Source organism: Triturus cristatus, chromosome 2_1 (genome assembly GCF_964204655.1).
Source record: "Triturus cristatus chromosome 2_1, aTriCri1.1, whole genome shotgun sequence".
NCBI lineage: Eukaryota > Metazoa > Chordata > Amphibia > Caudata > Salamandridae > Triturus > Triturus cristatus.
In genome coordinates, this window is record NC_140581.1 from 987,316,683 (window position 1) to 987,330,678 (window position 13,996).

Genomic DNA, 13,996 nt, shown 5'->3' on the forward strand with positions numbered 1-13,996 from the left:
CTCCTTAATCGGAGGTATTGCCCGTAGGGCAAGTTGTCCCTTGGGTTGCGTGGGTGATGAGACTCCTATTTCAACAACGTGTTTCTTTCCGTGGGTTTCCTGTAGAGGTCACAGAATAGTCGTCCATCATCAACTCTGAGCGTGATGTCAAGGAAGTCGATGGTATTCCTGTTGTAGTTCATGGTAAATTGAATGTCGTTGTTTCTTCTGTTGAGCCATAGACAAAACTCTTTCAATTGATCCTCTGTGCCAGACCAGATCATAATCGCGTCGTCTATGTATCTTTTGCAGACCGCTATGGAGTCGATGAATGGGTTGTTTAGGCTGTATAGGTGTTCCTCTTCGTAATCATCCATGTAGAAATTTGCCAAACTGGGTGCATAGGTTGCGCCCATGGCTACTCCTTTGCACTGAAAGTAATACTGTTTTCTGAATATAAAGTAATTCTTCTTCATGGCGATTTCTAACAGGGCGACTAGAAAATCCGTCGGTATCCAATGTGGTTTGGGTTGTTTATCCAAAGTGGACCGAACCACTTCCAGTGCCTTGCCTTGTGGTATGGATGTATATAGTGATGAGACCTCGAGCGTCACTAAAAATTGTGTATTAATGTCAAAGGGCTGATCTTCAAGCAGTAGGATGATCTGTATAGAGTCACGGACAAAGGACTTAGTCTCTGTGACCCATGGTTGTAGGAAGTGGTCAACGAAGTGGTTGATGGGTTCTAAAATAGAACCGCAGCCCGAGACAATGGGTCTGCCGGGTGGTTTATGCATGCGTTTGTGCACTTTGGGCAGTGTGTATATTGTCGGGATTCTTGGTTCCTTTTTGTTCAGAAAATCCTTCTCCTGTGTGCTCAAGAAGCCTTTACTCAGTCCATCCTCTGTGAGTGCTTCAATGAGAGTCTTCATTTCCATTGTGGGATCTCTAGATGTGGGTAGATAACTTTCCCGTATAGCCAATTGATGTTCAATTTCATCTATGTAGTCAGTGGTGTTTTGTACCACTACTGCACCACCCTTGTCTGCCGCCTTGATGACCATTTAGCTGTTCTCCCGCAGGCTGTTGAGTGCCAGTTTTTCTTCCTTGGAGATGTTATATCTAATGTATTGTCCTTCTTCAAGTGAGTCCATCACTTCTTATAGGACAATTTGTTCGAAGGCCAGTATGCGTTGGCTCATTAGATATGCCCCCGGTGTGAAGGTAGAGGGTGGCTTGAACGGTGTTGCTGTGGCGACTGGTTCATAGGTATTCCTGCCAAAATAGTACTTCAGTCTGATTTTACGAAATCATTTTTGCAATTCGAGTTTTGTAGTAAAGGGATCAGGTCTATTCGTGGGGACGAAAGAGAGCCCTTTGCACACTACATCTCTTTCTACCATGGTCATGGTGTAATCCGATAGATTGATAATGGGATCCATTGTTTGATCATTGCTTCCAGTGGTGAACGTCGCTACCTCAGTGGTGATGACTGTGTTCATGTTGGAGGTACCAGGTGTGCTGTGTACTCCCAGTGTTCGACTCTCATCAGCTGGGGGGTCAGTGGGTGGCAAGTGGGTATCCAGGGAAATGTTTGGAATTGTTTCTACCATCTGTAGGTTTGCCTTAGTGTGGAAATCTCCCTATGTGTTTATGCTGGGAAGAACCTCACTCGGGGGTTGCCCTGCCGTTGCGTGTTCCTGCCCTTGTTCCATTTTCTCGGGCGGTCCCAGCCTTGTTCTGTGCCACCCCCCGGTTGGACTGGCGATAGCCTTGCTCTAAAAAATGCTGTTGTCCCTGGTTGCCCTGCCTGCTCGTTGAGGGCCTGTCGGAGTCTGACTCGGACCCACTGCCAAAGGAGGAGTCTGAGAAGGTGTGGAACCTCCTTGGCCCCTGCCTGCTTCTGTTGGTGAAGAAACCTTGGCTATCCTGTTGGTAATACTCGTCAGCCAGGTAGGGATATGTGTATTTCTTATCGTAGTTTCTAATGTCTTGCCAGTTTGTCAAGTTTCCTATTCAAGGTTATGGTGTTGAACTCTGTTAATGCTTTGGCAGCCCGTTCCAGGGCTTCCTTTGCGTTGGATAGAGCACTGTCCTCCAATATCTCCCTCTTTAAGTCAGCTATTTCCTGTGTGAGTTTTTGACGCATTCGATGGCTTCTGTTTACTGTGATTAACTACTGAATGAATTTAATTCTGATAATTATAAAAGAAACGGTAACAAACAGTAACAAGCATTTACATTCCGTTTCAAATTCCTTCAAAGTGAATGTTTTTTATCCACATGCGTGTTCCATAGGTTGCTATCATTGTTATATTTGCACTATGAGCTAAACTAAGTAACATACTATCTACCGACAGAACCACTTGTTGTTTAAACTCCGATTTAAAATCAGCAGGAAACGTAAAGGCTTGGCATTGTCTTGTAATGGCTCTGTATAGGAATAAAGTGATTGTAAGTGGGTTACTCAGCAGAAGGTATACCATGGGGTATTGTATGAGGTCCATGATGCCTCAAAAATAGAGACTGTCATGTTTCTAGACTGATTACCGGTTGATTTGGCCTGATTGCATTGAAGGTGCATTTGTACAGTACTTGATAGACATGACAATGGGCTGAAATAGTTCTGCAGATGGAAGACCCTGTTCTGTATTGGTTGTGTTTGGTTTGTAGTGTGACATATGTAGGAAGTGCATTGATGTTTTGTGTGTTAACCACCCTTATGTTCATATTTTGCCATATGTTGCTGCTCCTGGAGGTGTGTGGAGGGGCAAACCGTAATGAGATAGGATTCTTAAGACTTTGTTCTCCTGAATTGTAAGGATGTGGTTTGCACGGGCAACCCACATTGGAAGTGTTTTGGTGTTACGTTTATTTATTTTTATTTTGTCACTGCATTTATGCATGGGGAGGGAGGAGTGAAAATGAGTGATAGATATGTATGTGGTAATGCTTACTATACTTGTGGGGGTGTTTGGGTCCAGGTATTGTTAGAGTATGATTATGAGTTCTGTGCCATCCAGAGCTGCCTCCTTATGGAGAGTGGTCTGGCTACTGGTCAGTGTGAATTTACCTCACCTCTTGGAGAAAGTCAAGCCATTACCTCCTTCTTTGATCTGAATGCTGCTGCTTCTTCTTTTTTTTTATTTTTTATTTTTTTTTTTATTATCCATGACAGTTCATTTAAATTAATACATCACATAAATATTTTGGCAGTGAAAAGTAACATTGATTAAAAGGATACAAAACTTAATTCCTAAATAAATCCCTTGTTTCCAACTTCAATCATTCTCTAAGAAATTTGTTAACGCTCCCCAAATTAATAGACCCATACGTTTTTTCCGAGCTCCCCTCAATGCATACAAATTCCACTCAATTTCATAGATACGATACAGCTTGGATCTCCAAATTTCAAAAGTAGGAGCATCAGATGATAACCATTCTGAAGCAATACATAATCGTGCCACAGTCATTGCAAGAAATAGAAAATACTTATGATCTATTAAATGTCTATCTGTTTTTTGACCAATTCCCAGTAACCTAAGTGTAGGCGAAATTTTGAAAGGACATGCCAGTAGCAACGACACAAATGATTCAATTCTCTTAAAAAAATGAGACAGTTTTATACAGTAAAAAAAAATGTGCGCCATATCAGCTTCTGGATCCCTACATCGAAAACATTTCCCATCATATTTGTTTCCCCAGCTTGCCATACGTTTAGGAGTGTAGTATAGCCTAAAAAGCGTCTTATAGACTTGAGATTTTAGGTTAGCGGCAAGACAGATCTCTTTTGACAATATTAAAGATTCAGATATATCAATTTGAGGATCTCCCAAATGTTTTATCCAATACTGATTATATTTATGTATATCATCATGTCTATAGTCCATCAAAGCCTGATAAAGTGGAGCAATCCTTTTTTGAAGACGAATCCCTTCTAATATATTATTAGAAGATGCCGCTATCTGATTTTTAAAACAAAAATCTCGAAGTTGAAGATACTTAAAGAATGAGGATTGAGATAGCTGATATTTCTCTACCAATTCAGCATATGTTAAAAATATTGCTTTATTGTCATATAAATCCCCAATTTTGGAGATCCCTTTTTTGACCCAAATTTTTGCATTATTGTCCCAAAAAACTGAGGGGAGTACTTTATCCACATCGAAAGGTGTGTAATATGAGATTCTACAAAATTAATCAATTTCTTAATATTTCTCCATACTCTAAACGCTGAAGACAATACCTTAAAACAGGTGTGCTTGTAGTAGTGACCCTCCAGTTCCTTTAAAAAGCACCCTTTAGCATGCTCTCCCAGCATTAAAAAGAAAATATAAGGGGCTTCCGCGTCATTTTTCGGGGGGTCACCAGTCAAAATATAGCTCATTTTCTGCAAAAAGCAAACATAATAGTAACTTAAAAAATCAGGCAAGCTTCGTCCACCTCTTTCTTCTGAAGTGTTAACCATTTCATACCTTACCCGGAGCCCAGAAGAATTTTCCACAAATAATTTGTAGTTGCTGTATCTGTTTGTGAGAAAATTCAAGTGGAATACTACGAAATAAATATAAAATCTTGGCGAGAACACTCATCTTAATGATTTTTCCTCTACCAATTATTGATAGTTGAAGTCGGCTCCATCTATCTAGCGATTGTCTGATTTGAAGTATGATCTCTTTCCAATTGCTGTCAATTATCTCTGACATTTGAGTTCTAATTTTAATGCCTAGATAAGTAACCTCTTCTGTTACACGCGATTCGTAAAACTGTATGCTTTTTGTACATAATATTTGGGTTTTTGCAGAATTTAGTTTATACCCTGATATAGCTCCAAAAGTTCTAGCTAAGAATTCAATCTCCGCTATTGCTTCCCTAGGATCAGTTGTCGTTATTGCGATGTCGTCTGCATATGCAAATACAGAATGAGAGATACCTGAAGCTACAAACGGTTTAATATGAAGCGAATTTTGTAGGCTAATGATAAAAGGATGAATATACAGCACAAAAAGTAAAGGTGAGCAAGGGCACCCTTGTCGTGTCCCTCTAGTGATATTGATCTTATCGGATTTAAGGCCCATAGCAATAATTCTCGCATTAGGAGTTTTATATAGAACTTGAATTGCAGTTAAAATAGCTTTCCCAAATCCCATTCTTCTCATCACTTCCCATAAGTAATCCCACTCTACACGGTCAAAAGCTTTTTCCGCGTCGAGCAGTATCAATGCCAAGTCCCTCTTTTCAACTTCTGCAATATCAAATAAGGTTATGACCTTATTGATATGAGAGACCGTTCCTCTTTTAGGTATAAAACCGTGCTGGGTAGTTGTTACTAATGACGAAATGACTTTGGATAAACGGTTCGAAATCATCTTAGAGTAAAGCTTACTGTCACAGTTAAGTAGGGATATTGGTCGATAAGAGCCAGGTAGCTCTGGTGGTTTCCCCTTTTTACTGAACACCACTATTGATGCTTCATTCCATGTATTTGGGGCAGTTCCAGTTTGTGCCATCCTAAATGTTTCTAACATCACAGACCTCAATGATTCAAAAAAGCATTTATAAACTTCCCCCGGAATGCAATCTGGACCAGCAGCTTTACCGTTTGGAATGCTCTTGACTGCAATCTCTAGTTCTGCCATAGTGAAGGGGCTATCCAGGACTTCTGCCTCTATTTCAGTTAATTGATTTAATATACAGGTATCCGGAATTTGAACTACAGTAGACTTTGACTGCTGAGTATAAAGTTCAGAATAGAATTGTTGAAAAATATCTAATATAGCCGTTGGTGATTCTCGTACTATCCCGGATTGATCCTGTAATTTGGAGATCAATCGAGAAGTTACTTTCATTTTTAATCTTAACGCTAATGAGCGACCTATAGATTCACCATATTCATGAATATGTCTTTTGTTTATTAAATATTTCCGAGCAATCTCTTCCGCCCAGACCCCGGTTATAATCGCCTTGCATTGTGCAATTTTTGCTTCGGCTATAGTAATCTGTGATGCATTGTCCGGTATTTTTATTGCTTTAGCAAGATCTACTTCTGCAACCTTTAGTGACTCATGAAACTCCCCCATTTGAGACCGTAATTTATTTTGGTTATATAAACCAAAACTTATAGGTTCTCCTCTAAAACAAGCCTTGAAAGTGTCCCAAAGTATTGAGATGTGAGCAGTACCTAAATTAATTAAAAAAAATTCTGTCATCCATCCCATCATGTGAATTCTATATTGTTCGTCTAAGCACAGCTTCCTATCAAATGAAAAGCTCCTTATATCTCTAAAGTCCCCTAAAATAGAACATTCAAGTAATATAGGAGAATGATCCGAAGTAACTCTGGGGAAGGTTTGTATCTTAGTTTGATGTTGTATAGTTGAGGACGTGAAAAAATAATCTAACCGGACAAATTTCTTATGGGGTGCAGAGTAAAAAGTATATCCCGGGAAAGTAGAGTGCCATTTACTCCATATATCAATCAACCCGTGATCAATTACTAAATCATATAAGGCCTTAAATACTCGTGGTTTACGTCCATTATAATGTTCTAAACCAGCCCTTAACTCACAGGTATTCAAATTAATATTGAGATCTCCACATAAAATTAGCGGAGTTTTCCAGTCGGCAAGTTCAATATTTAATTGCTGCAAAACTTCGGCCTCATCTAAATTGGAGCCGTATATTGTACAAATGGTGAAAGCCATTCCAGATACTGTAATTTCTGATATAGCCCACCTACCCCATTTATCCGCTAGTTTACGGCCCACCGTGCAATATCCAGTTCTAGAAAGGATCATGACACCTCTGGTATTATTAGTTTGTTGAGAAGCAACAATTAGCATATAGCCCAGGTCTGCTATCAGTGTCCTTTTATCCCAAGATAAATGCGTCTCTTGTAAACATACAATATCAGGACGAATATATCGTATTTCTGCAGCTATTCTCCGCCTTTTATTACTACAGTTAAGCCCCGAGACATTGAATGAGCAGATCTTGATACCACGTATCATACAGACTTTTTCCTCAAAATCAAAAGATAATCATTGACACTACTTAGCCAGTAGTTGAACAGTTTTACAAACTGAATATCAGCAAGTGAAACAAAAGTAACCTTTTCATCGCCTTCTCTCTCCCGTGTAACTGTCATGAAATTTTTTTTTTTTCATTGCTCCCCAACCTTTCCCAAACCTTACAACCTACCCAATGGCCCTTGCCCCTCCCGAACCCCTGACCACCCCCCAACCTCTGCAAGAGCCCACCCTCCCTTCCCTTAAATCGGGCTTTAGGACACAGTCCTATAGATGGATGTGAACGTGATCCCATCGCTGCTGAACCCCACGGCAAACCAAAAAAAAGAAAAAAACACTACAAAGGACTTTCCTGCCCTGTAACCTTCTAGTTATCTAATCGAATCAAAAATCTATGATCCTAGACAGTTCATACTTAATGATTTAGTACAGTTACCCTAATCTTAGGCATTCGGTTCAGCAGGAATCACAAAAAATTTGCAATGATTATATAATAAATTAAGGATCCTTCAATGATTGTAAATACTCCTTGGCTGAATTTACATGGGTAAAGAATCTTGATTTATCCTTATGTATCACTTTAAGTTTAGCAGGGTTCATAACATACGCCTGGGCGCCCTTTTTTTAAAATAAGTCCACTAACTGTCGCAACTGCCACCGGACGTCCATTGTATGCTTTGAATAATCCGGTGTGGAAAAGAAAGTAAATCCATCAGCCATTAATTGAGTATTTGGCCGAGTTTGCAAGAAAATATCTTCTCTAGCTCGAAAGCTGTTGAAAGCGACAAGAAGTGGCCTAGGTCTAGGGGGTTCTGACCAGGGCGTGATTGAATCTTAAACGGAAACCTATGAGCCCTTTCAATTTCACGCTCCCAGTCCCATTTATTCAGTTTTGGAAACGCCTTCTGAAAAAGATCTATTACAAATTTCCGTGGATCCTGCCCTTCATTACCCTCCGGAACTTGCATTAATCTCAAATTATTCCGACGAGAGCGATTTTCCATCTCTGCCATTTTCCACAATACATCCTCTTTATTACTGTTCAAAGTCTCCGTGACCGATTTTTGTTTAATCAGTTCATCTTCAATATTGGAGATCCTAGTTTCAACCTCCGTGAAGCGTTCTCCAAAATCTGACTGTACTTTCACCAGCCTTCTTATTGAACCTTGTAATTTACGACATGAGTTTTGAATTTTTTGGCTCTCTAATGCCGTTTTATCCATATGGCTCAGAATCGTCTGATAGATTGTAGCAAGTGTAATGTCCCCAGCTTGTACATCTTGAGCATTTTGAGTATCAGTAGCCCCCTCTGTCATAGATGCCTCAGTGGCGTCTCTAACCGTAATTGGAGTATCCTCCTCCTCATACTCGCCACTGACATTCACTTCGTCCTCATCAGACTCAAACTCGCGTTCAAAAGTCATTTGTTTTGCACACTGCGTGGCCAGCTCCTCAGAGGAGGAAATTGAGTTCTCTGAGACCGAGTAAAAATCCCCGGACTCAAGTTCAGACGAAGCAGCTGGGATTATCGTTTCAATGATTTTTTCCCCCTCAGAAGATATGAGCAGAGTGTTATCTGTCCGCGCTGATCTAACACGAGATGGAGTTGTTAAATTATTAGTCTCTCCTAAGCCTTCGGTTATCTCATTAACGACGGTCAAAGCTTCACTCCGAGGGGTTGCCAATTCTGCTTGAGACTCATTTAATTCCATATCCTTAAGTTTTTTTTGTTCAGCAGTTAAAAATAGAGTAGCTATAGCCTGTTTGGATTTTACCACAGCCCCGGATTTTGAGCTTGCCGTAAGGTCCTTCTCACCTGTCTTGGAAGGCTGTAAATCCATGGAGGGTCCCGATTTGAGTTCTTGCATGCGAGCTTTCCGTGTATGTTTCGGGGCCATCATAACTCTCCTCCGGCCGTCTGCTCCGTATTCCCTGGCCGAACACCACGCCGTCAACTCACAGCACCTGTGTGGGCGTTACCGCTCGGCTCAGTGCTCTGGAATTATCCGCGATGCAGTAGAGGAGCTACAGCCGGTCGACCATTCGGCTCTGCTAGCGTGATTGTGGACATCCGAAACCGGGACCGCCGTTCAAGAGTCTCTCGGAAAGCGACCTTCACAGCATTTGACGAAAGGTGCACAAAACCGGGGCCGACTTTCTCCGAGTATCAAATACAGGGTAACAGGGCCGTCTACCGTTAAGCCGTGGTTTTCAGCAGAGGACCAGCTCACCCAGCCCACACGACCGATCGTGCAGGCGCCATCTTAGCCCGGAAGTAGCCGATCTGAATGCTTCTTGTCCTTGCAGAGAGAGAGTTCTATAATTTTGCAGCCTGTACAGAGAAAGGGGTTTCCCTGTTGCACACTTTCCTTTAGGTTGGGGCTGTCAGCAGTGATTCCAGTCTAGAGCAAAAGATTTTACTTGTGAATGTCTTTGCAGTCTTACGTGGATGAAGAATCAGCCCATGCTATTGATGGCCCTATGAGTAATACAGAGTGCCTTAAGGGTGAGCGATAGGCTTTGTGTACCCAGGAAAGCGCTTGGAAGGCTGGTGTTATGTCGTCTTTCAGGCATTAATGTAAAAGTTGTCTTGCTACTGCATTTTAAATTCTTACTCCTGAGTATCTCTAATAATTAATTTGTCGCTAACAACTACCTTTAATTGACCTTAAAGTTGACATGACGACATTTAAGTTATCTCCCTTCATAATCCTCCCTTTTCATCTCTAAATACCAAACTATACCCAAAGACAAATTTTTACTTTTGATTGGTCATAAATTTAGAGTCCATGATTAGTTTTAAGGAAATCAGATTCACAGTTGAACCTGCCAGCAGCTATTTCATATATAATAAATCAGGCCCATGCCAGCCACATCTATGGCAGCCTGGGCAGACACCGATGTAAGTCTCTGTTCAAGCCTAATACAGCACTAGAGTGTTAGTAGCCTGCGGTTAAGCAACTTTTGTACATAAACTATACTTAACAAATCCATCTTGTTATTTTGGTTTCCCTTAAGTCAACATACCTATAAAGGATTAGTAGAATACATTTTTATTTAAAAGCTGTCGGAGCTTCCCTCATGGTACCACCCCCAAACAAACCCATGGAACTTTTTAATCCATTCCTCATACCCATAGAACACTGCCTTATTATCAGCTCTTCGGCTATGTCATTCAAATCCCATAAATGGTTGATGTACGGCCAGACTGTATCCCACACTAGATATTTGACTTCAGTGCTGCTTGCACAGTTTTTCTGCATGCTTGACTAAAATTCAAATATTCTTAATCACACAATGGAGGAGAGAGAGAAGTACTAAAAAGCGATTTACATGTCCTTCTCATGCTTTTTCATGCTTGTCAGCAATTTCAGAAGATTTTTTTTTAAAGGGTACTAATGTTTGAGAACCTATTTATTGCTGTTTGCCATCTGTGATGGAAATCATTCAGACACAAAAGGAACGTAATGACCAAGCAAGTTCCTGCCTGGGGTACCAGTCACTAGGATGTTGGTAACATGATGGTTATACTTTCTGTCCTTAGCTGTTTACTCCATTAGCCGTGTCCCAGTCTGGTGGCGACTGTGCTAGCAGAGGGGACTGACAACAGAGAGATGACAGAAATTGGTGTTATTCCTGCCTGCCTATTTGTCGGGCAGAGGCTACTTTCTGGATAACTGGGCTCCACCAACTGCTTCTCTCTCCTTCACCTATTAGGTTAACAGGATTCAGTGTGTTATAAGAGTCCTAAAAATATATAATATCCGACATATGAAGGACGATAAAGCCTGGGATAACTGAAGGTTACCTTTTTCAACATTCACAAATTTAGTTTGTGATTATCGAGAGAAATTTCTTCTGAAATGCAGAAAATCATTTTATTCAGGTTAACTAGCAATATACCTGTCATATGTAAAATAGAATTATTTTCTATGGTGCTGCTACTTCATTCTTAACATTGGTTGGTAAATGCATTGACACCACTTCTACTATCTTGACCAATTGCAGGGAGAACTATCCTTTAAGTTAACGGGGAAAATTGACTGTACAGGAACATTCTGTTGGTCACATAGCACATTCTTGCAATCCTTAAGGGCAACTAGAATCAGTTTGACTTAGAATTTTGTGTGGAGTCTGGAGTTCTATAGTGCGATTTGCACATAAAGGTGTATGGCATAGACAAAGTCTCTGATTACAGTTGACTCGGAAAAGGTACTTATTACTCCCGATATAGACCGACACCAAAGGGATTGAAATTAATTCAGGATAATAAGTGGTTCCCATTATGATTATTGCTCAAAAATGGGGCAGATTAAGCAGATGTTGGTGCTTTCCACCCTAAAACCTGCATGTCCTTTTTCTTTTTTTCTTTACAAGATATTTACCACCGGTACATTTTGGCATTAAACTGCTGAAATTTACATGGGGATAATTCTGTATGTGTGGTAATTACCGCCCAACTCTTAATTGCAATAGATGCTGTAACAAGTTACCTCACATATCGGCATTAATTGAGGAAACCGTAATAAGAGCTCAGATGTTGGGACAAAGATGTTTTGATCTGTAGACTTGTAATCTGCGGGTGCATTAGCAAACCAGGACAAAATAGTGATCCAACAGAAAGCTGAACAACAACAAAAATTGAATTAAATATAAATATCACCTTTCCTAATTGTGACAAGTTTACTTTTAACTTTATACTGGCATTTCAGTTCAGACATTTTTGATAATAGGAATACTGTCTCTTTACAGGTTTACATTTAGTCTCCCCGTCACAACACAAAAAATACTTTTCTCCCGATATTTCTACTTCATTCTTCTCATCTGTTGATCTCTTCCTTGAAAAGAGAACACAAAAAACAACACAACCTCACACATCTCTTCAAACTCCCTTTGTTAAGTTCCTTCTAAGACTGACCTACATAACATCCCTCCATTTTAAGGAATAGTCTTAGTAAGATGTATTACTTGGCACAAGTGGAACAGTAGTTTTTGAATGACCCAATTGCAAGTCATCTCGCTAGACATAGATTTCACCATCACAGTACATGTACATTATTTGTAGTTATTTAAATCCCTCAATTTGCTAAATACACAAATGCAGTGTCATGAAAACTCGACGCAATATTTAAACATTGTCATAAACCCTGAAGTGTAATATCCCTGATTTATTTATGTAACCTGTTATATTATTTGTGACTTTGAAGCTGGTTACTGGCTTTGCCCAGGGTATATTTATCTCAAAACAATGAATAATTGATTAGAATATTTAAAAGTGCTTAATTTGTATGAAACATATCTTTTAGTTGAACTAAATTAATCATTTTTCAGATTATTTCAAGAGCTGTTGAAGGGAAACGCCGCCACAATGAGCCAGCAAGGTTATGTTGCAACCCCACCATATTCACAGTCACAGCCGGGAATTGGAGGATATTCCACAAGCTTTGGAACAACACCTTCTTCGCCTTATGGGCATTATGGAGCCACAAATCCATCATTTCCCGCCCCTCCACCAGGTAGGAAACAAACGTGAATGTACATTAAGTGTTGATTTTTTGTAGTGAGAAGGATGCTGCTAAATCGGGAAAGAGAAGTCTAACCCGATCATTCATAGTGTAAAATAAAGATTGAGTGATGGGCTGAGTAGGACTAAAATTTAACAATACACAGGAATACTTGCATTTTCGGTGAATCGTATAAAAAGTTTGTTGGTAATGATAAACACTTTAGAAGTACACTCGTATACTAAAATATTCAACAGTGTCTTGATTTTGACCAATATTATGCAAAACCTGGTTAGTCACTCGCCAGTGAAAAACCTATAAAATGTAATTATGTTTTTGCAGCACACTGGGGCGCATTCACAAAATCTTTTGTTGTTTTAAATTGCATTAATGACACCAAAACATTGGATGGATGGTCACATTTCCCAAATCTCAGTTCACACCAAAAGGATTTGAAGAATTCCCAACCCTAAATCCCATTTACCACCACTCAAAATCCACCATTATGGTAAAGTTTTCTCCTTCACAAATTAAGGGTTTAGTGAAAATGTGGGTGTTTACAGGGTGGAAAGGCGGTTTGACCTACAACTATGTGTAACTTGCTTGGTATTTCCAAAGGCTGTTCACTCCTAATTTACACCCCTATTTTTAGGGATAGAAAAATTGGATCACCTGTGTGCATCTGTTGTCAAAGAGTCCCAAAATCATCCCTAAAGCTAGGAAGCGTATGGGAAAACTTTTCTCTCTATGCAAACATAATTTTCGTTTGGAGAAAAAAGACGTGCATTTAACAGCAGAGGAAAATCTTCTGATTTATTATTAGGGTGTGGTTATCGTATGGGATGTTTGTGTATCCCAAAATTTTGTAATTTTGTTAAAATTATAAGCCTACATTTGCAATTTGTAAAGTTACTCTTTTTTTGTATGGGTCGGAAGTGTTATCAACTTATACAATAAGGATTGTTTTACATCCCCATGTGTATTTTTGTTTGTGTTGCTTGTAAATTGCATACATTTTGAAATGTCCTTCTCATTTTCAAATATTTATATTTAGTCCCTTTTTTGTTATTATTTTGTCAAATTATTGTTAAAAAAAATCCATTTGACTTCTGGGGCATTGTGAAGGAGTTCTTAGCCTTGGACAAAGTGGGTGTACGGTTCTTTGGTTAACTTGCTTCGATGAGTGTTCCTCATTCCATCACCAGCTCATTCATTGCCTTCATTCAATTTGGTTAAAATGCCAAAATTTGAAATGGGCGCTAAATATTTAATGCCAGTTATATGTATTGCCGCCATAAATTGGGTAGTTGTACTACACTGTTCTGATTAAATGGTATTAGCATAATATGCTGTTGAATTGGTGTTTTTTTTCATCACTTTATATTGTCCCTGGAATCTTTAGTAATGTATGATTATACAGAAAAGAGTTTTTAAGTAAATGCTCAATAGCATCTGTCTTTGAAAATAAAATATGTTTTTTGTAAC

At 39.5% G+C, this 13,996-nt stretch overlaps 1 protein-coding gene across 1 annotated transcript in view; it reads left to right on the plus strand.

Moving 5' to 3' along the window:
• SEC24D (SEC24 homolog D, COPII component) overlaps nucleotides 1-13,996 on the plus strand; it is a 553,336-nt gene that overhangs the window by 22,447 nt on the left and 516,893 nt on the right. Inside the window, exon 2 of the mRNA XM_085634340.1 lies at nucleotides 12,339-12,523. Coding sequence (XP_085490466.1) covers nucleotides 12,376-12,523 — 148 coding nt within the window. The 5' untranslated portion in view covers nucleotides 12,339-12,375. The remainder of the gene's footprint in view (nucleotides 1-12,338; nucleotides 12,524-13,996) is intronic.